The sequence below is a fragment of the Crinia signifera genome, chromosome 5 (assembly GCF_055691185.1).
Source record: "Crinia signifera chromosome 5, ASM5569118v1, whole genome shotgun sequence".
Lineage (NCBI taxonomy): Eukaryota > Metazoa > Chordata > Amphibia > Anura > Myobatrachidae > Crinia > Crinia signifera.
In genome coordinates this window covers 281174149-281195418 of record NC_139221.1, presented here as the reverse complement: position 1 = coordinate 281195418, position 21270 = coordinate 281174149, and the positions used below count along the sequence as shown (strand labels likewise).

Below are 21270 nucleotides of genomic sequence, written 5' to 3'. Positions count from 1 at the left end.
CCATATAATATTGCCACACATTCACACTGGTGCTGTGACATATCAGTGTGGTAGCCAGTTAATGGGGCTGTGGGGAGACTGTGCTGACCCCGGAGTCCTGAGCAGTAAAGGTGCCCATACACGGTCCGTTTAACGGATCCGTTCGGCACTTAATTAGCACGCATCGCATCGGATCGCATCCCTAGTGCATGCACTGTGATCCGATGCGATGTGTACCTAATACAAAAAGTATGTGCAGCACATACTTTTTGTACCGTACGATGAGATGCGCGGGAGCGCGCATCTCATAGTACAGAACGGACGGTCCGGGAACGGACTGTCTATGGGCACCATAAGACACAGCACCACCCTCTCTCCCTGCAGTGGTGCAAAGTCCTTCCTGTGCACATTCAAAGGATAAGACGCACTCAGATTAGTGCACACGCAGGGCCGTACCCACCTATTTGGCAGCCAACATTCCACATGTTCACAGGGCTGTAGTTGGAGGAGTCAGTACGCTTGCCGTCAGGGTAGATTCTGGACAACTGACGCACATTATGGCGAATAAAACTGTTTGCTGTTTGGGAAGGGGAAACACAATACATTTCATCATAAGTTGTATATTATAATTATGTCTGGAATCTCAGCGGAGGTTCAGTTCACCAGTAACACAATATAAAAAATTAAACCACAGCTCTTTAAAAAGATGGTGCACACTGTGTTACACAAGCTTGCACAGTGACTCACGATGGTGCACACTGTGTTACACAAGCTTGCAAAGTGACTCACGATGGTGCACTCTTTGCAACCAATGCTTTTCTGTAAAAGTAACAAAGGGTACCTCTAATTCTATGTACAAAGCACAGCAGGGAAGGTGTGCAGTTACAGGCCGGCTAGACAGAGGTCAGATGACAAAACAAAATTGTAAAAAACTTTATTCCTAACTGCTTTGAAAACGACTTCAGGGCTGATTCAAATAGCCCCGGGTTGAGTCATATGGTGCCAGATGTATGCCCTCTCCCATCTGTCCATTTATGCCCGTTTGTTCATCTATGCCCTCGCACCGGTGCATTGCCTGTTCTAATGTCCATCTATGCCCCCACCCCCGTTCTGTGCTGTAATCCAGTAGTCTGTCTCCCTAACATTTTTTCTCTTTTGCTCCCCTCTCTCTGACACAGTCCTCTCTATCTCCCACCTCTCTCTGCTGTCCCTTCATGGCATTTTAGTGACAAACACCAGGGGGGGGGGGGGGGGGTACCTGAGCACAATGGACCTTATACTCTCTGACAAAATCGTTCTTAGATGGACAAAACCATGTGCACTGCAGGGGGGCAGATTTAAAATGTGCAGAAAGAATCAGATTTGGGTGAGTCATTTTGTTTCTGTGCAGGGTAAATACTGGCTGCTTTATTTTTACACTGCAATATAGATCTTACTTGGAAGTAAAACCCCACCCAAATCTAATTCTCTCTGCACATGTTACATCTGCCCCACCTGCAGTGCACATGGTTTTGCCTCATGCCATGTACAGAGCCCTATTCCCATATCCTCACCTGACTCGTTGGCCAGCCTTAGAGCCTTGCTCTCTGTGAGTGAGGACATCTCATAGAACGACTGATGCTGCGCCGCATACTCAAAGCCACGAAAGTGCACGCTCTTACAATACATAACCGTGTCAGACAGTTCCATGGCAAGCTTCAGCGTCGCACCCTAGGAAACCATTTGTGAAAAAAGCATCATCATTAATGTTTGGCATAAAGAACAATGGTCTTCTGCAGAACAAATGAAGCACCTATTTCAGTAATGTACATCGAACAGTATAATGACGTATTGCAGAATATACCGCTATGTGTTGTGCCTATAACTAGGTAGTACCTCACCTTGCTAGTCAGTGTTCGCACCTCATACGGCTGCAAGCAATTTTAAGCAAATTAGGCCCAGCAAAGGGCATTTAAAAAGCACCCGAATGTCACCTTGCACCCTTCGGATCGACCCCTATCACTGTACACACACACACACACACCTGCAGACATGGTCCTTCTACTTACCGTACTTTTCTTGGCATGCACTTTAGACTTTACAGCCTCATCTTCCATTTCCGCAGCTTCATCCTCATCGGACACATCATCGGCCTCTGTCGTGTGGTTCTCTGCTTTCTTAAAGCTATCTTCAATTGAGTTCAGCTTCTTACCTTTCACCAGGATCTTCCTTTTTAGTTGCTGATAAAAATTCAGTGAAAAAAAATAAAATAAAAAAAATAAATAAATGTAAGACCAATATATGAATATACTCAGACTATGATGAAATGACAGTAAGATATGCTAGCACTATGAACGTTTAAATGTATATCAATCACTTTAGCAAAATTATATTATTTGCATTTATCAGTCCTGAGAAAATAAATTCTGGAAATACAGTTTAAGTATTGTTTAAGATGTAACACTTTTCAATGACAGATCATGTTCTTGGAATAACCTGCTTTATGTACCATACATTTTGGCCACAAGGGGGCACACCCTGCAAACACCGCCTACACATTCCCATTCCATTATTGAAACCAGCTGGTGTTGGTGTGTCAGATCTTTATTACACATTGCTCATAACAGCCTATCAAAGCAGATAACACCAACACATAAAAAAAATCTCGAACAGTAGAACTCCCTTTGCACCAGATCTGCAAACGTCCAGGAGTACACATAATAAACACTCCCTTTAAACAATCCCCTTTGCTGTTTCCACTTATATTAGATATGATACAGAGTTTGGAGCAAAACAAAAAAGCAATTAAATTTGCACCTGGAACAAAACCATGTTGCAACACAAGGGGGGGGTGGGATAAATTATTAGGTACTTGTTTCCTAGCACGGCACCCGTCGTAGGTGATCGCATACCTTAACTTAAGGTATGCGATTGTATGCGTCCATCGCAATTTCAGGGCTATTTTTAGCCTTTTCCCCGACAATTAAAAAATCGCGTCCATTGCATGCCTTAAGTTAAGGCATGCGATGCGACCGATGCGATGGACGCAATTTTACATAAGGAACAATGTTAAATGGGCCAATGGACCAGATTTTTCATTGTATACCCACCCTTATGGGTATTTTACATGTGAAATGCCCCCCCCATTGTTAACGCCACCCCACGATGAACGCCAACCCGAAGCATGGTGAGCACAGCGAGCCCGCGAGGGGCGGCGGTATGCGTCCTCCGACCTTTTTATACCCCCACTATCCACGTCGGCGTGGAGGTGTCTTTATATAGTGTGGCGAGCGCAGCGAGCCACCGAGCCCGAAGCGTGGCGAGCCCCGCGAGGGGACACGTAATACCTGTGAAGTAATGCGCGTCCGCTCGCCACGCCGACGTGGATAATGGGAGTATGAAAAGGGTCGGAGGACGCGTACCGCCGCCGCTCGCCACGCTTCGGGTTGGCGTTGTTTGTGGGGTGGCGTTAACAATGAGGGGGCATTTGACCCATCAGGGTTGGGAAACAATAAAAATTGGGGTCTGGGGGCCATTTAACATTGGGGCCAATGTAAAATCGGGTCTCAGGGACCATTTTTCATTGATTCCAATGTAAAAATCACGTCGATCACATCGCATGCGATTTGGTTGCATGCGATGGACGCGATTTTTGGGGGTCCCGATGGATACAATCTTTATCGCAGGCGCCGTGCTAAAAAACAAGTACCAATTCTTTTTTTTATTTGCAAGCAGGGTAAATAGTGGCTACTTTTTCATGTAGACCCAAATACTGGGCAGCTTTATTTTTACACCGCAATTTAGATTTGCGCCTGGACACGCCCATCTCTTTGTCTCATTGAAATATCTCTGCACATGATAAATCTGACCCACCGACAGAACACTGCTCTCACCTACCAGAATTAGCCACAATATGTGCTGTATTAATGAACTTGTTCGTATTAGTCATGCAACTTACTGGTGGTTGGATTCACTGTTTGTTAATACTGTATATAATAATAAATAATCATTTGACTTGTATTTGACCAGTATTGGTACACAGGGTTCTCAGGATCAGGAAACCACTCCTTATTGTTTAGCTTTTCACTTTAAGTATTTATACATCAAACAGGAACATAAGAGCACACTGGGTATAAATTTTTGTGTGCAAATGATAACAAAAAAAAGAAAATCATAAAGAAGAGGGACAAACCTACAGCCAGACATGAACAAATATGAATAGTATATCTAACAATATCTTGAGCTCAGGGTACTTTATTGCTATACCTGCCATGTGGATTCCTACAGAGGAATACTCGGATGAGTGTGGCCATTGCAGAATGCCATGCAGATTTATAATCTCAACAAACATAACTTTATTAGCTACATAACCCCTCTTCCTTTACAAGATAAATAAGTGAAGTGTTTATAGTATCTGTTTGTTGTAGCATTATAGATTTATATGCAAATGTATCCTATACATATACTGTAATGTGGATTAGAGATCACCGGTAAGCAGGGGTGCCGAGAGGTGGGGGCAAGTTGGGATTAATTACACAGGTTTGTTGCTGTGTGCTGAGCTTTGGTGGGATCAGGGAGGCCACTCCTTGCGTGGGTGCCGGATGAGTCACTGACAGTCGGGATTCCGACAGTTGTTTCTTTGACATCGAAATCCCGACTGTCAGTAGCCCCACAGCTGAAATCTCGACTTATACAGGCTATGTTCCCTCCATAGAGGAAGAATAGAATAGGAGCCCACAAGGGGCTTGAATACGCTCGCCCCCTATCGGGCTCCTGACAGTCAGGATTCTGGTGTCGGAATCCCGACTGTCCGTAAATTATACCATAATTCCCCTGAGACGGGGATTGCATTCATCCCACACCTTCGCTGGACCACGCCAACCCTGTTCTCTACTGCCCTACCAACAAGGATAGTGCTTTCAGACTAACCTCTGGGGATGGGAAATCCTTTACTTTCCCTTCAATGGGCATCATTAGCAGCATATCTCCCAGGATGTCCTTCATGTGCTTGGCCATAGTTTTCTGCTGGTCCAGGGTGCAGTGATTCTCCAGGGAAATGATAACAGGGTAATCAGAGGTCTTTTTGGAAGAAAAAAGAACAAAAAAAATGCTGATATAAGAACAGACACAGGGACCCACATAACTGAACGCCCTGTGCATCCCTTTTGATAGTTACATAATGGTTTCAACTTGAATATTATGTAATCAGTGGCGGTCCCAGAGGTGGGGCTGCAGCACAGTCCAAAATTCAAATAGGGAGATCCACACCCAATGCCAGCGAGTCCCGGACGGGTGCTGGATGGGTTCCCAACAGTCATTTACCCGACGTCGGGATCCCGACTGTCAAACCACCGACAGCCGGGTGCCCGACGGTCACCCGCTATTTTCCCTCGTGGGGGTCCACGACCCCCATAGAGGGAGAATAGAATAGGTGGCTCGCGTATCGCGCCATCGTGCCTGCAGCGCGGCGAGCCCGCAATGGGCTTTTTTGCGCTCGCCATGCTGTCTGACTCCGGCCAGTCGGGATCCCGATGTCGGAATACAGACTGTCAGATTCCCGACTGTCAAAGTCCCATATCACACCCGTCCCGGACAGTGATGTGGCAGCGATTGAGTGGCAGCTGGAATGGATCCCCTATTTGAATTATGGAATGTGCTGCAGCCCCACCTCTGGAGCTGCCAATGAATGTAATACAGCAATGGATTTGCCAGCTGTCTGTCTAACCCTCACTACTTGTAGGAAGCCAGGTACAGGAACTGCAACACTGCCTGGAGCCCTGACTTACTTTAAAGGCATAGCTCTGTATGGCTTTAATAACATCTTTGAAGAGGATCTTGGAAGTGAAGGTGTAGCCATGATAAATGACTGGTTCTCCATTAGCCCCATCCCAGCAGTCCAGCTCCACACACCGGCATCCTTTTGTAAGAGCTCTGTGTGTAAATCAAACCCAAAATAACGTCAAGCTGCCATTTTACTATTATTACTAGTTACCAGCAAGTTAAAATAACTGAACAAGCAATGTCAGCACAAATGGCGCCCAAACAGAGCAACACTTCAATTGCTCCATCTGGTGCCATCTAGTGGCTGCCGTTGCACACACATTTGAATTCCCCCATAGGAGGTATGCAGCACAGTTTGCCTTTTATTACAATACATGTGGTATTGGTAAACCTAAAGGTCATACAGAAAGTACCCTGATCAGAATAAAAGCCAAAGGCCATCTCTTTCAGAATCCGATCAGAAGGCCCATAAGGTTTACTGCAGCTGTTCCATCATTTTCAAATGTCTATCAATCTTATGCCAACTCTCTCACCCTGCACTTTGCCCATCTTATAGAATTTATCTGCTTGACTCATATTTTGTTTAGTTTATGTGAATAATTTGTCAATACACACATTGGCTCTCATTCTAGTTGACTTGGTCCCCTTGGACCGATGTTGAATCTCTGCGCATGTGCCTTCGGAGACTTCCATAGTCTCCGTGGCGCTCGCACAGGGCGAGGGTGGGTTGGAGATGGGCAGGGGGCATTTGCAAAACTGTGGGAGCGAGCAGGAAAATGCTGGGTGTCCCCATGCGAACATATATGCTTGCCGGCAGGCGGCTTTAGAAGGCTTGCCGGTGGGCGGCTTTAGAAGGCTTGCTACCGCTGCTTAACAAACCAACCAGAATGCTGCTGAACAAACCAACCAGAATGACCCCCATTGTACAAGTCTATGGATCCAACTGCATGGTTACCTAAACAAGGAACGTTTATCATTCAGAACTCAAGGTCAGTGGGATTTCAAGATTTATGTCGTTTGGGCCAACGTGAATTGGACAAGGTCTGCTGTCCCCATATAGAGTCTACTATTTGTAGCACTATGTCCCCAAATTTACATAGATCAGGAAAGATGCCCCATAACATGAGGAGGTCAGCCAGCCAAGTATGTGCATTCGTTAGTACAGGCACATTTATGGGTAAGCTCCGCCATATGGAGTCAGGACGATAACAGGAGTTTGTGGCCAGGTTACCTTATATAGGCCTCAGTACTGCTTGGTCCCCTCAGCTGATCTTCCATCAAATATGTGTTGTGTGAGGAGGAGATGAAGTAATGATTCAGAGGCTGCTTCATGTCCTGGTAAACTTTGCTATGGGCTGGGTCAAATACATTTCCATCATCAGACAGCAGGTACATGAGGAACCCATCCTTAGTCATGGACTGCTGCTTCTTAGCTGCAACATACAACATATTACAGGGACACCTAAAAATCAAGAGGTTTGTCATTGTTGCCATGTTTTCTCTAAATGGTCAGAAAAATGGAGCGGAACATGTTATGTCATCTGCCTACACCATGTCTTTCTCTCAATTTAATTGTTTTTTTTTTGCCACCTTGCATATGATGATCAATTCAACCGATGTTCTGTCCCAGACACGAATACCACCGGCAAACAATTATTTCTGCTCACCCCCTTCTGAGGTGGCCAGCAGAAAGTGCATCTTTTCACATTTTTCTTGTCTTCCCTAATAATTTAGATGGATTTAGCGGAACTTGTTTCCTAGCAGGGCGCCCGTTGGGTCCTATCGCATACCTTAACTTAAGGTATGCGATGGGACCCGACCAACCCGATTTCGGGCTTTTTAAGAGCTTTCCCGACAATGTAAAAATCGGGTCCATCGCATGCCATTATAATGGCATGCGATGCGACCAATGCGATGGACCAGATTTTACATAGGAACCAATGTTAAATGGCCCCCCATACCCGATTTTTGATTGTATAGCCACCCTGATGGGTAATTTGTATGTCAAATGCCCCCCCATTGTTAACGCCACCCCACGATGAACGCCAACCCCAAGCGTGGCGAGCCCACGAGGGGCAGCGTTACGCGTCCTCCGACCTTTTCCTACCCCCACTATCCACGTTGGCGTGGATGCCTATAAAGAATAAAGCAGTAACCAGAATTTGGGCCCTGCGTGAACATTATGACCTAGAATTTCTAAAATCAAGGCGATTATTTTTAAGCCAAAATGAGACAACAACAGAGCAATCGCACCATATGTGGAGCCATGTGCCCCTGTTTCCCAATGCACTTTAAGTCCTTTAGATTATAAGCTTGCGAGCAGGGCCCTCCTACCTCTATGTCCGTTTGTTACTACTGTGTAGAGACACAATCATCCTAATGCAGGAAGGGTTACATACAAGTGTTTAGAGGAACCATGATGCAGTCAGCTGGCTCACCTGTCTCACTCGGCTCATACTTGTCTATCAGGGACTGTGCCTGCTGTAAGCTAACATCCTCCATCTGCTCGCTCTTCAGGAAATTCTGCAGGGCAGCAGCAGACATGAGATCGTCACTGTTCTTGTATTTAGAAAATATGACATCTATTTCTTCTCGCATTGTCAGGATCTGGTAAAACTCCTCTATCTCATTGTCTTCCAGAGCACCAGACTTTGACTTGTCACATTGCTGGAAATGAAACATAAATCATTTAAATCTAAGAATATACATTTAATAACAGGTTATTATATATAGCAAACAGATAATGTAAATGGAAATACAGGTTTCTCAGCAGCTTCCCAGAAATGATTGCTAACCCCCCCTAACCATGCCTATTTCCTTACCTGTAATTCCACAATTGTAACCCTCCAAATACACCTGTACCATCAATTACTGCTGGCATCAGTGATTTTGCTATGGGCAACCAATAAGAATCCACTTCTTATTTATTTAACACCTTCTAGAAGATGATAGATCGTATCTGATTGGTTGCCCATAGCAACACCTCATCTGTAATAGAACTCCCATCTTTGTAAACCCCCCCAAGACGTCTGAACAGCGTCGTTCAAACATAAAGCTGGTACATGCTGGTCCAAGGACCAGGCATGTGTCAGCCGATCAACTAAGCAGCCGATAAATCGGCTAGTGTGTATGCATCTTAACCCGTCAGTCGCACCTGTTGCCCACCACCACATACTGAGCCTTTAGCCCACCAGTGTGTGCTTGCAATTTAATTTAAAAGGACATATTGGCGATATTACCTGGAATATATGTTTTGCATAGTTATCATCTGTCTCGATGTTCACATCCTGTAAGAAGTTCTTCAGCTCTTTGAGGCTCATCTTGTTGTCCTTATTTTTGTCAGCTTTCCGTAGACATGTGTGGATCCAGCTAATTACATTGTTCAGGAAAATGGTATATTGTTATATCAAGTAGCAAAATGTCCTCAAAAAAGTGGATTCTGACCCCAAAGTGGGATGCGACCATCTCCGCACAGGGTTGTGACTCCATGTTGCTGACTGTCAGGCTGATGACGTCATTAATCTCTTAGCCAGTGATCCGGAGAGTCTAAAGGCCCCCATCCACTAGGAACAAGGCACCACATGCGGTACCTTGCATATGATACCCTGCAATCTCATTTGGCAGCTGCTAGGATCACATAAGATACATTGTATGCAGAAGGACTGCATACAATGTATCTTATGTGATCATAGCAGGGGCTACAGGCTGCAACAAGTATTCATGGCTGCCTGCCTCACATCGCAAGAAAAAGGACATGCGAGGTGTCACTTTTTATGTGATCCGTTGCAGCAATACATCGGAATCGCATAAAAAAAGTGTCCATATCGCACTAGTGGATGGGGCCTTAATATATCAGTTGAATGGTCGGTTTCCTCTGACTCCTCACAATTTTGTGCCTCCACAATGCTGCCATGCATGTGCTGTCTGCTGACCACACGTGTGGCGACCATTCTGTGGTGACTTGCTGGGGGACTGAAATAATTCTTATCTTCTGACAGGTCCCAGAGCAAAAAATAGTTTGAGAACACCTGTGCTAGAATAATACAAAGGCAAGGATGGGATGGTGCGGTCAATGCCCCTTCCCACCAAAGGCTCTCCCTTGACAGCACCGTTTGTGGCCAGTGATGCGCACAGGTCTAGGTCGACAACTAAAGATATACATATAAAAAAGGTTGACATAAGCAAAAGGTCAACATTACTTTTTTGCAGTCTATGTCAACATGGACACCGTATAAGTATATTGCATTGCTCGCCATGCTTCGGGCACACTGTTATATTCTCCCTCTTTGCCAACTCGGATGGTAAATTATGAAAAAGTCGGTTTAAAACACTCATGTCAACCCTTTTTCATGTTGACCCTTTGACCTTGTCGACCTAAAGCTGGTCTACCTTTGTCAGGTGTCATCTTTTGACCAACAGTCGTAGACCTAGACTCTGTAAGTCACTAAGTAGCATATATACAAAAATGTGGAATCATGTAACTACTTGTACACATGTACTGTACATGCCTTTCTTTCAAATTCTAGGTTTACAAAAAGCCTTAAACTTTCTTTTACAAATAGATAAATGCTAATTTTTGCATGCCAAATATACAGCAGAGTTGTTAAATACGAGTTGCCAGTGGCTGTCATCACCACACTGGTCCATGCCAACTAGTAATTACAGGACCTCTTGTAGGAGACTACATATTTTTATCCTGAGGCCAACGCCCTAATTCTGCTAGGCCATATAATTAGAGACAGACGTGTACACCAACAGCATTGGAGATAGTAGTTAACATAGCACACCACACATCTAAAATATATAATAAAATAAATATATATACACACACAGATTTGATTTAGATTTCTCTTTATTTATTTTTAGCAAATTACAACTCTTAACACTATTTAACGCACCGTTAACTTGCACTATATATAACACATGTGCATAAAAAAAAAAAAAAAATATATATATATATATATATATATATATATATATATATATATATCTATATCATTGTTCTCCTTGTTTGGTACAGGTGCGCTAGTTAGCAAATTCAGTAAAAGTTGTAATAGCCCAATACTGCACTATTTTGTTCACACTGATCTCACTCTTGCTGAAATATACCAATAAAGCACCAGGTCCTCCGTTGATTTAGGAATGCAGCTGACCCACTGAATCTCCCGGGGTCTCTCGGCACAGGTAAAAATCTCTTAAAAGAAAAGGTAGAGGGGGCGCTCCACAGTGTAGTAAGGTTTTTTTTTTTATTACAAAAAAGTGACAATTTCTCATACCAGCCATTAATAAATCTTAGGACACGTACCAAGCGGGTGAGGAGACACCAAAACAGCCGTCGAGCATGATGGACTTGCAGTGGACACGATTCTCTATGGTTACTGATGGATATTATGCCTATAATGGACTGCTGAAGACCGGTATACAAACCAGCATCCATTCACCATTTATTTTATATGCTTATCCACTGCAATTTGGAGGGAAGACTTACCGTTTAGCCATCTAGTAGTGTCTGCAAAGCAATACATCAGATTCCAGCACTACAAGATTATAGCTCGCCCAGCCTGTATGGCTGTCAGTACTTTTGAGTCCCTGCATTCCACCACAAGCCTGGTGAAGAGACATCTTGCAAAACAGTGATGGCACGGAGGCCAGGAGTACAGTAAATGACAGACACAGAGTCTTTGTGAAACCTCCCAAACCAAAAAGGCCAAACCTCTACTTTCCATACCATCCATTGCTGGCCACAGAATTTTACTAAAAGGTGGCAGCAGGGAATAAAGGTCTGTACAGTGCCCATAAGCGGTCGGGCCTTATAGCAATCACATCCCTTACATACTCTATAATTAAGCCAGTGAATATACTCCATAAAACAAATAAAATTTCATGGATTACAGAACATTTGCCTTTGGTTAGTTAGTACCCTACTCAGACCTGTAAAAGTACAGCATGTTTACGTGGCATCTTTGTGACTGAATATTCCCATAAGCTAGTAATTGTGGACCGATGTATTGAAACAAGTGGCACTGGGATGTCCACCGAGAAGTGAGTAACAGCAGTGGATACAAAATCACTGGAGCAATATGACATTGGAGGCATGGGGGAGTGTTTTTTCCCATTATTCTTATTAAATCTTTTAGAATCTCAATATACTTACAGTACATTGGGCCAAATGTAATAGGGTGAGAGTTTCAGAAAGTGAGAGATTTTGGGTTGAGTTTTCCCATTCTTTTAAAGCGGCAATCATTTACACTACAAAACTATGTGGCTTTTGCCATGTAACTGATTGCCGCTTTAAAAAAAAAGGGGGGGGGGGGATCTCGCACTTTCTGAAACTCTCACCCTATTACATTTGGCCCATTACCTGAAAAAAGTCCTATATATCCACCATTGAAAAATGAAAAAAAAAAAATTGGGACAGTGCACTCAGAGAGTGTTCCTTTATCAAGTATCTGGAAATGTTTTTGTTACCGGGCCATTTTCGGTGGAACATTACAAGAATCAAAATCTGAAACAACCATGCACCAAAGAAATATTACATACAATGCCTGTAAGGATACTGTTGTAGCTTCTGTGTTTGGTTCATGGTCCGTGAGTTGCTCATAATTTTATTTAAACCTCCAGTCCAGCGGGCGGCCTCCTCATTAGAGTTTGCAATCAGGTCGAGGTTCTTCCGATGGCCCTTAAAGATAATCGAGAAGCAAAGATCGTCTGGGACGTCAGTGGCATATCGCTTCATCCCTTCGGTTTCATGACCCAGACGCACATCTTCAATATCATCAACACTGACTGTCCAATAAAGAGGGAATTGTAATTAGAGGCAATGTAAATATGCAAAAAGTGCCACTTCATTAAAAAAATAAAAATAGAAAAGTATAATTATTTTGCAAATCATTTAATTAAGTATACTAATCTACATTTAAATATTGCAGGGGTCCACCCAATTAAAACTATAGAGTGATGCTCCTGAAATCAGTCACAACCAACTCAAAATAGCTAAATATCCATGAAATGGTTCTCTATCACGCATTTGCATTGTTGCCAGCCATGCAGACGAAAGCCAAAATGTGTACAGTTGCAAAAGGGCAGATTTATTAAGCTCGGTGAAGTGAAACGGTCTCGTTTTTATCACCGGACAATCAGCTACTGAGTGTATAGGTAGGAGCTGATTGGCCGGTGATAAAAACCAGACACTATCACTTCACCGAGCTTAATAAATCTACCCCAAAGTTACATATGTAGCCCGCCACACCAGAGACTCATGGGGGTTAATGTAATACAGTACAGTAGAGTGCAAGAACATAGAATTGTGGGATTTCATCTGCTTTCTCATATTTTTGTAAAGCACCGATCATTTACATGGCAATGCTAGGTTGGTTTTGGTGTACAAATGACTGCGGCTTTAAAACAACGTGAACATGTGCTAAGGGCCCGATTCAGACCATCTCACTGGGCTGCGTGTGTTCGGTTCGAGCTGGTTAATGCTGCACGCATGACCCTCCTGCCGTCAGGAGCTGTGAACTCCCTTTACAGGGCTGAAAACAGATTTGTATGGTTACAACAGCAAAGGATTTATCATCTGCTCCCCAGCGCTCTCAGCAGCCGCGTGACCCAGGAGCTATTCCGTGGCTGCTTGGGTTTGAAGCAAAATAAAGGCAGGTTCCGACGTGAGGCTCCCACTGCCCTGAGCAGGGAAAAGGAACGTCTGGGTACACTCGGGCCCACCCAGCGATTCTTTGTGTGCACCCACAGTTTTTGTGGACATGGCCATGAAATGCAGAGGGAACCACCCAGGCATGCCCCCCACCTGTCAATCAGGCCTTGCCAAGGGAGAAACTGGCTGAAGGCGCTCGTAGCCGGGCCCTGCACATGCACCCTACTGACAATGCAAATGTGCAGTCAAGCCACCATCAGAAGAGGGGCTGAATTCTGACCTGTACGTGCAGGCCTGAATTGGCCCCCAAGTTCCACATTTCCTAGTTCTCCCAGTCTGTTGCAGTTTTTTTTTTTTTTTTTTACTTTCTGCATTCCAACGTTTTCTGGATAGAAGCCTCCAGGTAACACATTCCTATTTGCACTTCATTTGTCATTCATCTCTTTAATGTTACATTGGTGGTCTAGAGCAGTGGTTCTCAACCTCGGTCCTCAAGTACCCCCAACAGGTCACGTTTTCCAGGTCACCCAGCAGGTGCACTTATTACTCACCGACACATTTTAAAAGATCCACAGGTGGAGCTAATTATTTCACTTGTGATTCTGGAAAACATGCACTGTTGGGGTTACTGGAGGACCGCCATTCAGGCGTGAACAGCCACAGGGGACACATTTCAGATGCTGCCACCTGAGATGGGTGTTCCAAACGACAGAGTTATGGCGAGTATTTAGTGGGTTGTAGCCTTTTTGCGCCCATTGCTTTGGTTGCCCTGCCCCTCCCCTTCAAAAACAAAGAATCACCCCCTATTGTCTTGGATAAAAAAATATGTCATTGAAAAAAAAAAGAAGGCTGCCAATCATTGCATAATGCAAACTACAAACAATGACCAACTATAGCTCTGAGCAATATAAAAGAGGTTTGAGCTCTTTTCCTGACTGAGCTCCTGAATTGATTAGATACCAGTGATTTTTTTTTGTTCAAACATTCTTTTTTCAACTTCATTGTCCATCATTGAACTACAATTGGGAATAGCAATGTACCAAGCGCAGTGCTTGTAGACTTTTTCAAATACATGGAGAACAGATTCCTTTGACCCCAGAACTCAAGCAACTGAATACATTCCATGCACCAATATAGAAATAGAATAATTCTGAAACATTTGATAAATGCAGCCTAGGTAACCATTAGATGTAAACCTTCCATCTCTCCAACCACTGCATACATATTGTTACATTGGAGCAGATGTACTAACCCCCCCACTTTGCGCCTCTGACATAACGTCCCGCTTCTCCTGCATAACGAGGAGAAGCGGGCACACGTTATGGGGAGATGTACTAACATCCTCCAAGCCGATAAGGAGAGCCGTTATGCCCAGCGTTAACGGCTCTCCTTATCGGCTCCCTCGCCGCCCCGCACATGCGCAGTCGCCGTCGCCCCCCCTGCCCGGCTTACTGGGCATGCGCGAGATCTCGCAAAAACCGCGAGATCTCCAGCGCAGCCCAAGCCAGACGCAGGGCTAGCGTTGTCCCCATAGTGGGGGATAGGACAACGCTAGCCCTGAGCTGGCGAAGCGGCCGGGGCGAATTAACGCCTTCAAGGCTGTTAATACATCGCCCCGGCCGTTAATCCCTGGGGGGGATTGCAGGGACAGCCCCGCCGAGCGTAATTCGGCGGGCTGTCACTAGCGCACGTTAGGTGCGCTAGTGATACATTAGCGTCAGACGTAATCCCCCCCCAGTTAACCAGCGTTAAGTGCATTTTTGAACTTAACGCTGGTTAATACATCTGCCCCATTATAACAAAATGAATAGCCCATCGGTAGAAAAGATTACAAATGCACTTTTTGAAGCGGTCTTATGCTTTACTAATTCTTGCTGCTTTCCTTTTCCTAATACACTATATGCTGACTAATAGACTTGATATACTAGTGATTGTGACGTTAGGAAATATTTTTCCAGCGCGCATCACTCTTCGAGCATACATTATAAATCCCCCAGTACAATGTGTACTGTCTAGGGCTTTGCTGGACAGAGAAGCACAGACTTCTGCTCACTTTCCAGGAAAGTAATTGGTTGAAATTATTAAAGAAGCAGAATGGTTTTCAAGGCACAGACACTGAAAGAGAAATCATGTTAAATATTTGTTAGTATCCCTCTTTCATTTTATTTACAGTTTCTTATATAGCACAGTATATTCAGTTGCTCTTTACAACTGGAAACAACAGTAATAACCAAAGGGGTAATAACAGACCAACATCGAGGTCGGAGGGCCCTGCTCATAAGCTTTACAATCCATTTATACACACGAGCAGCACTCAATGAAGAGTAGATATACAGATGCTCACCTAAAGTTACAAACTGATATAAGATGTAGGGGGTATTAAATCAGCGCCGATATTTCCAAAAGGCTTAAATATCTGCACTTTTACATATGACTTATTCACGCTAAAAAAAAATCTGATATTTTTTACCCTGGTACTTGTGTATTTGCATGGCGCCCAATTTCAGAATCAGCGTAGTGTTTGCGCGGGCAGCGTAGATAGTCAGAAGTAGCGTAGTATTCCCGCTCCCTGTCAGATTCAGTCAGAGGTGAAGGTGAAGTGACTGCAGAACCTGTCACAATGTTCAACTTGCCCCAGACAGAGGAGGCGGCAGTGGTGTTCTTACAGCAGCACCATTTGCTGCCACTAACACAAACTTGTATTAATGGACACCCAATGCGCTTAAATATGAAGGAGTGTAGGTGGTGCTGCCATATTTAAAAGTGTCGGAAGAAGGTGAGCCTCCGTGCGGTACATTGGTTCCCAGGTTGCCGTTTACCTTTTCTTTGATTATATGGTTTATTTATTCATGGGCGGAGAAGCTCACAAGTATATCTTTCTGTGAGCGACAACTTAAGTTGTCGAATAAAACAACGGTGCTATACAATAACCTGATGTGGGAGGCTTGCACCGTGGACCAAATGTCACAGCCCCAAAGCCGGATTGGCAGTCCAGGGAAAATCGTTGAAGTCGACGAGAGCCTCTTTGTACAGAGGAAAAGTCATGTGGGACGGATGCTGCCTCAAAAGTGGCTATTCGGAGGCATTTCCAGAGACACCGGTGAGTGCTTTGTGACACCTGTACAAAGACGTGACGCCAGTACCCTGATGGCCGCCATCAACCAATACATTGAACCGGGGATGACTATCTACTCTGATTGCTGGCGTGCCTATAACACCGAGCAGCTGAAGCAGGCAGGGTACCACCATGCTCGGGTGAACCACCGGTTTAATTTTGTTAATCCGGAGACTGGGGTTCACACACAAAACATTAAGCGCATTTGGGTTTCCTGTAAATGGCGCAACAAACGTCAAAAGAGGCACCGCGCGCCAGAATCTCGACTCCTACCTACAGGAATTTATCTGGCAAAAGTCGGTGTCGGTGCAGAAAATGCTTTTGAGCATATTCTTTATGCACTTTCTCTTCTCCCAACTCTTATTATTGTCTTTGTTCTTGATTAATTGTTATTATTGTAATTTGTTAATTTGATATTTTCTTGTTTATTATTAAGTAAAATCCAGTTAACACGTCGTCATTACTGTCTCAGATGTATGATATGGCAGGTGCGAATGTGTTCCTGAAACACCCCCACAATCCACGCCAGCCCGAAGCGTGGTGAGCGCAGCGAGTCCCGCAAGCGGACACGTTACGCATCCCCCCGACCTTTTCATACCCCCACTATCCACGGGGTGTGGTATGGGATTCCGACAGTCATTAGCCCGACGTCGGGATCCCGACTGTCTGGACTCAGACAGCAAAAAAGCCCCTTGCAGGCTCGCTGCACTCGACAAGCTGCGGGCACGGTGGCTCTCTACGCGAGCCACCTATATTATTCTCCCTCTATGGGGGTCGTGGACCCCTACGAGGGAAAATCACCCGGCTGTCTGCGTTTTGACAGTCGGGATCCCGACGTCGGGAACGCATCCGGCACCCCTATCCACGTTGGCGTGGAGTTGATTTTATAAAGTGTGGCGAGCGCAGCGAGCCTCGCGAGGGGAGGCAAATTACTTTAAATGTGTTCTTTGTCCCCTCGCGGGGCTCGCTGCAATAGCCACGCTTCGGGCTCGGTGGCTCACTGCACTCGCCACACTTTATAAAATCAACTCCACCCCGACTCGCCACGCTTTGGGGTGACGTGTATAACGGGTTGTGCTAAATCCCATCGCATCACATAGACGTGTACACTGGACGTGTTGTGCTAAATCGCATCACACGCAAAATCGCATGCGATTTTGCGTGTGATGCGATCCGTGGTCAGGGTGCAGTGAATAAATTAACTAGTGAGATTGCATAGCATCACATCGCACAGCACGAAAACGTGCCATGCAATGCGATTTCACTTAGTGGCTTAGTGGGCGCCCTGCAAATACACAAGTACCTTTACCCTTCCCACACAGATATACTTTCTATAAAAAGCAAGGTGTTGCAAGAAAGAGGGCTAGTGTAAAATTAGATGCCAGTCACACAGTCCCCTCTGACACAATACCAGGGTAGCTCAGTGCGTGCAGAAACTGCCCACAGAGCTAACACAGAGGCTATGATATGTATATGAGGTTTATTACACGTATTTATACAACTGCTGAATACAAAGTCCAATGCTGCTGAAATCGGAACCTTTGATTTCTGTGTACAGATGACACACCCAATCATTTCCATGTTGCAGGAAAAGGATCATGTGATTTGTGACTCACATGGCAGAAATGATGGTAAATGCCATCTCAGGTCTTGGTAGAGTGTAGTCACCCCATTGTAAAGGCCCCCATCCACTAGGGCGGGGTATCACATGCGGTACCTCGTATGCAATACCCCTCCAACTCACCCGGCAGCTGCTGGGCGGCAGGATCACATATTATACATTGTATGTGGTCCTTTTGCATACAATGTATCATATGCGATCCTAGCCAAGGCTACAATGAATATTCATGGCAGCCTGTAGGATCTGCGACAGATGCGAGGCACACAGGAACACTCCTCACATCGCAATCACAGGAAAATAAGATGCGATGTGTCATTTCATGCGATCCGACGCGCTCGCGTAAAAAGTGGCCATATCGCACAAGTGGATGGTGGCCTTAAGTCCTCATTTACTTTAATACAGCGGTTCTCAAACTGTGTTTCCTCGCCCAAAAGTGGGTCCTGACCTTCTCACCATGCGGTCGCTACTCCTTATTGCTGACCATCAGGCTGAAGACTTTTCTAATCTCAGTCAGTGATGACCTTCTGCGGTAACTTGCTGGGGTCCTGTAATTATTTTTATGGTCTGATGGGGTTCCAGAGCAAAAAATAGTTTGATGACCCCTGCTTTAATACATAATACAAGAGAGACTATGCTATAACAAATTTCAAAACGCAAAATTTCCGATAGATGGAATACAAAAGAAGCAGTTCCAACCGCTGGACAATTTACTAATCAGGGTTTCCTTGTTTGACTATACTAATCAGTAACACGTGCGGCTTTGCCTTCTCTGGTGCTTCCTAAAACAGTCAATAGCTTTCTAACTAATATGTGCCAGAACACTGCTCAGCTGCCTCAATATTATAATAGATCAATGGGGACGATCAGGTTATTTCTTTTTTTACTATTAGTATTGTGATCACTTATTCTTATTTCTGAGACAGAGCTGCCAAAGTTGAGCCCACCATTGTAAGATCACAAATCATACCTTAAAATACAAAAAGACTTGTCATGACACAAGTTCAATCATTGAAGCTATCCACGAAGAGAAAGAAATCCCACACAGACAGCAGAAAGGGATTTCAAAAGTAAGCCACTCCTCCGATAACAAGGCAGCCCTACCTAGTTTCTATGGGCTGCAGTCAACGCAGTCCCTAAAAGCAGAGGGTCTGCTCTGTAAATGTGGTCATTCACACAAGTCACTTATCCAGAGTGGCTTATTCATGTGTGCATGAGGGCATTTGCAGAATAGCTTCCTTCATAAAATAGGAGCCCTTCTGAGCGATATATTTTACTATCTCGTCTAGTGTGTACACTAGATGCTCCCATGCATCATAAATGCCACCCTCGCTTGTCTGAACAGTGCAGACCAGGGAGGTCATTGTTAACAATGGGCTCGCTGCAGCACTGCCCCTACTCCCCCCACTGTCGCTTCCTCCCCACCGGCATCGGCAAACGCGTATGCACTTGCTGATGAAGACACCCCACCAGGTGCTTGCTGTCGCCAAGTACACATTTTAGCTAGTGTGTACCCGGCTTACGCCTTAGGCGGGCAATGCACTAGCTGCAGTCACTGATCACAGAAGAGGATCGCCTTAGTGTCAATGGGGCCTTATTTTGGTTCATTCTTTCTGACAAAATCCTTCTTAGATGGGCAAAACCATGTGCACTGCAGGTGGGGCAGGTGTTACTTGTGCAGAGAGAATTAGATTTGGGTGGGGTTTTACTTCAAAGTGAGATCTATATTGCAGTGTAAAAATAAAGCAGTCAGTATTTTCCCTGCACAGAAACAAAATTACTCACCCAAATCTAATTCTCTCTTCACATGTTACATCTGCCCCCCCTGCAGTGCACATGGTTTTGTCCATCTAAGAAGGATTTTGTCAGAAAGAATGAACCAAAATAAGGCCCAATGTTCCTTGATGTTAAACCCAATGCTCATTACTTCAGTGTGCAGAGTTGCAAAAGCCTGAATTGGCTCAGAATGAGTTAGGTCACATCAGAGTCCAACCTGTTACCACTATACCACCTATTGTCACTCCACTCATAACATTTCCACTTTTCTCACCTTTTTTTTTTAGCTCTGCTAAAGCTGGCACAGAAGTGCTCCTGAACAAGTATACACTTCACTACTACACCTGACCCTTCTCCGACCCGAACAAACTCAAAAATGTAGTAAGGCAAACGTGCACAGAGAAATGTGTCTTACGCCATGTATACTTTATAACTAATGCTCTCATTCTGTATTGCACGAACTGTGATACGCCGCCAGACTTAAGGTCCATACAGACTGGGCGACTATGCCCAGCGTGTATAGATAACAACGATGGGGAAAATCACTGGGTTGAAAAACTCTCAGTTCATATAACACCAAGCGGTTTTAACCCAATCCCCGTGATTTTCCCAGGGTGGGCGAGTTTTCATAGCAGGATGCTTTGGAAAGCCATCCACTTCCTCGCTCATCTGCTGGTAGTACCAACAGATGAGCGTCCGTCAGCGATGATCCTGGAGTGCGCATCAGCATCGCTACCCAGTACCCACTGGGCAGCTTTCATGCTGAAAGTCGCTCAAAACGAGAAAACGGAGCAGCTTTCAAGTTAAAGTCGCCCAGTTTAGGGCCAGATGTATCAAGCTTCAAAATGTGATAAAGTGAGAAACAACCAGCTCCTACCAGCCATTTTTCAAACCCAGTCTATAGCATGGTAGCTAGGAGCTGATTGGCTGCCTGTTTAGCACTCTCAATTTTAATCACTTTAAACATCTGGCCCTGAATATACTACTGTATAAATGGAGGGGATGGGAAGGGACAGTGTAATGTTTTAGAATATCAATGTTTATAAGAACTACAACTTTATGGGTAATAATAAATGCTCTCAGAGTAACTAATAAACTAACACAGGGAAGTAAAAGTTATAGCAATGAAGTTTCTCTTTATTGAAAGCAATACAAAAATGTGGCTCCACAACAAAGGAGTACGCGTTTATGTTATTTACTGAGAAGGACTCTGAGGGATATCGATGTCTTGGGACGATCGCCAACATGGAAATGTGTGGTTAACCATCCTGATTATACAAGATAAAGATATTTGCATAAAGCACATTATAATATGGATCCAATCCAAGTCACTCATGCTAGTCACATATATCCTGGGAGTACAATGAATCA

The 21270-nt window shown here is 44.6% G+C and overlaps 1 protein-coding gene across 3 annotated transcripts in view; it reads right to left on the bottom strand.

The window, feature by feature from the left end:
- PLCD1 (phospholipase C delta 1) overlaps positions 1-21270 on the bottom strand; it is a 131275-nt gene that overhangs the window by 11819 nt on the left and 98186 nt on the right. For all 3 annotated transcript variants that reach the window (XM_083189105.1, XM_083189104.1, XM_083189103.1), the window contains 9 exons: positions 12297-12525; positions 8979-9108; positions 8178-8406; positions 6971-7172; positions 5745-5889; positions 4888-5037; positions 2028-2198; positions 1533-1689; positions 440-556 (listed from right to left, as the gene is read on the bottom strand). In XM_083189105.1, the coding sequence (XP_083045231.1) occupies positions 440-556; positions 1533-1689; positions 2028-2198; positions 4888-5037; positions 5745-5889; positions 6971-7172; positions 8178-8406; positions 8979-9108; positions 12297-12525 (1530 nt within the window). The remainder of the gene's footprint in view (positions 1-439; positions 557-1532; positions 1690-2027; positions 2199-4887; positions 5038-5744; positions 5890-6970; positions 7173-8177; positions 8407-8978; positions 9109-12296; positions 12526-21270) is intronic.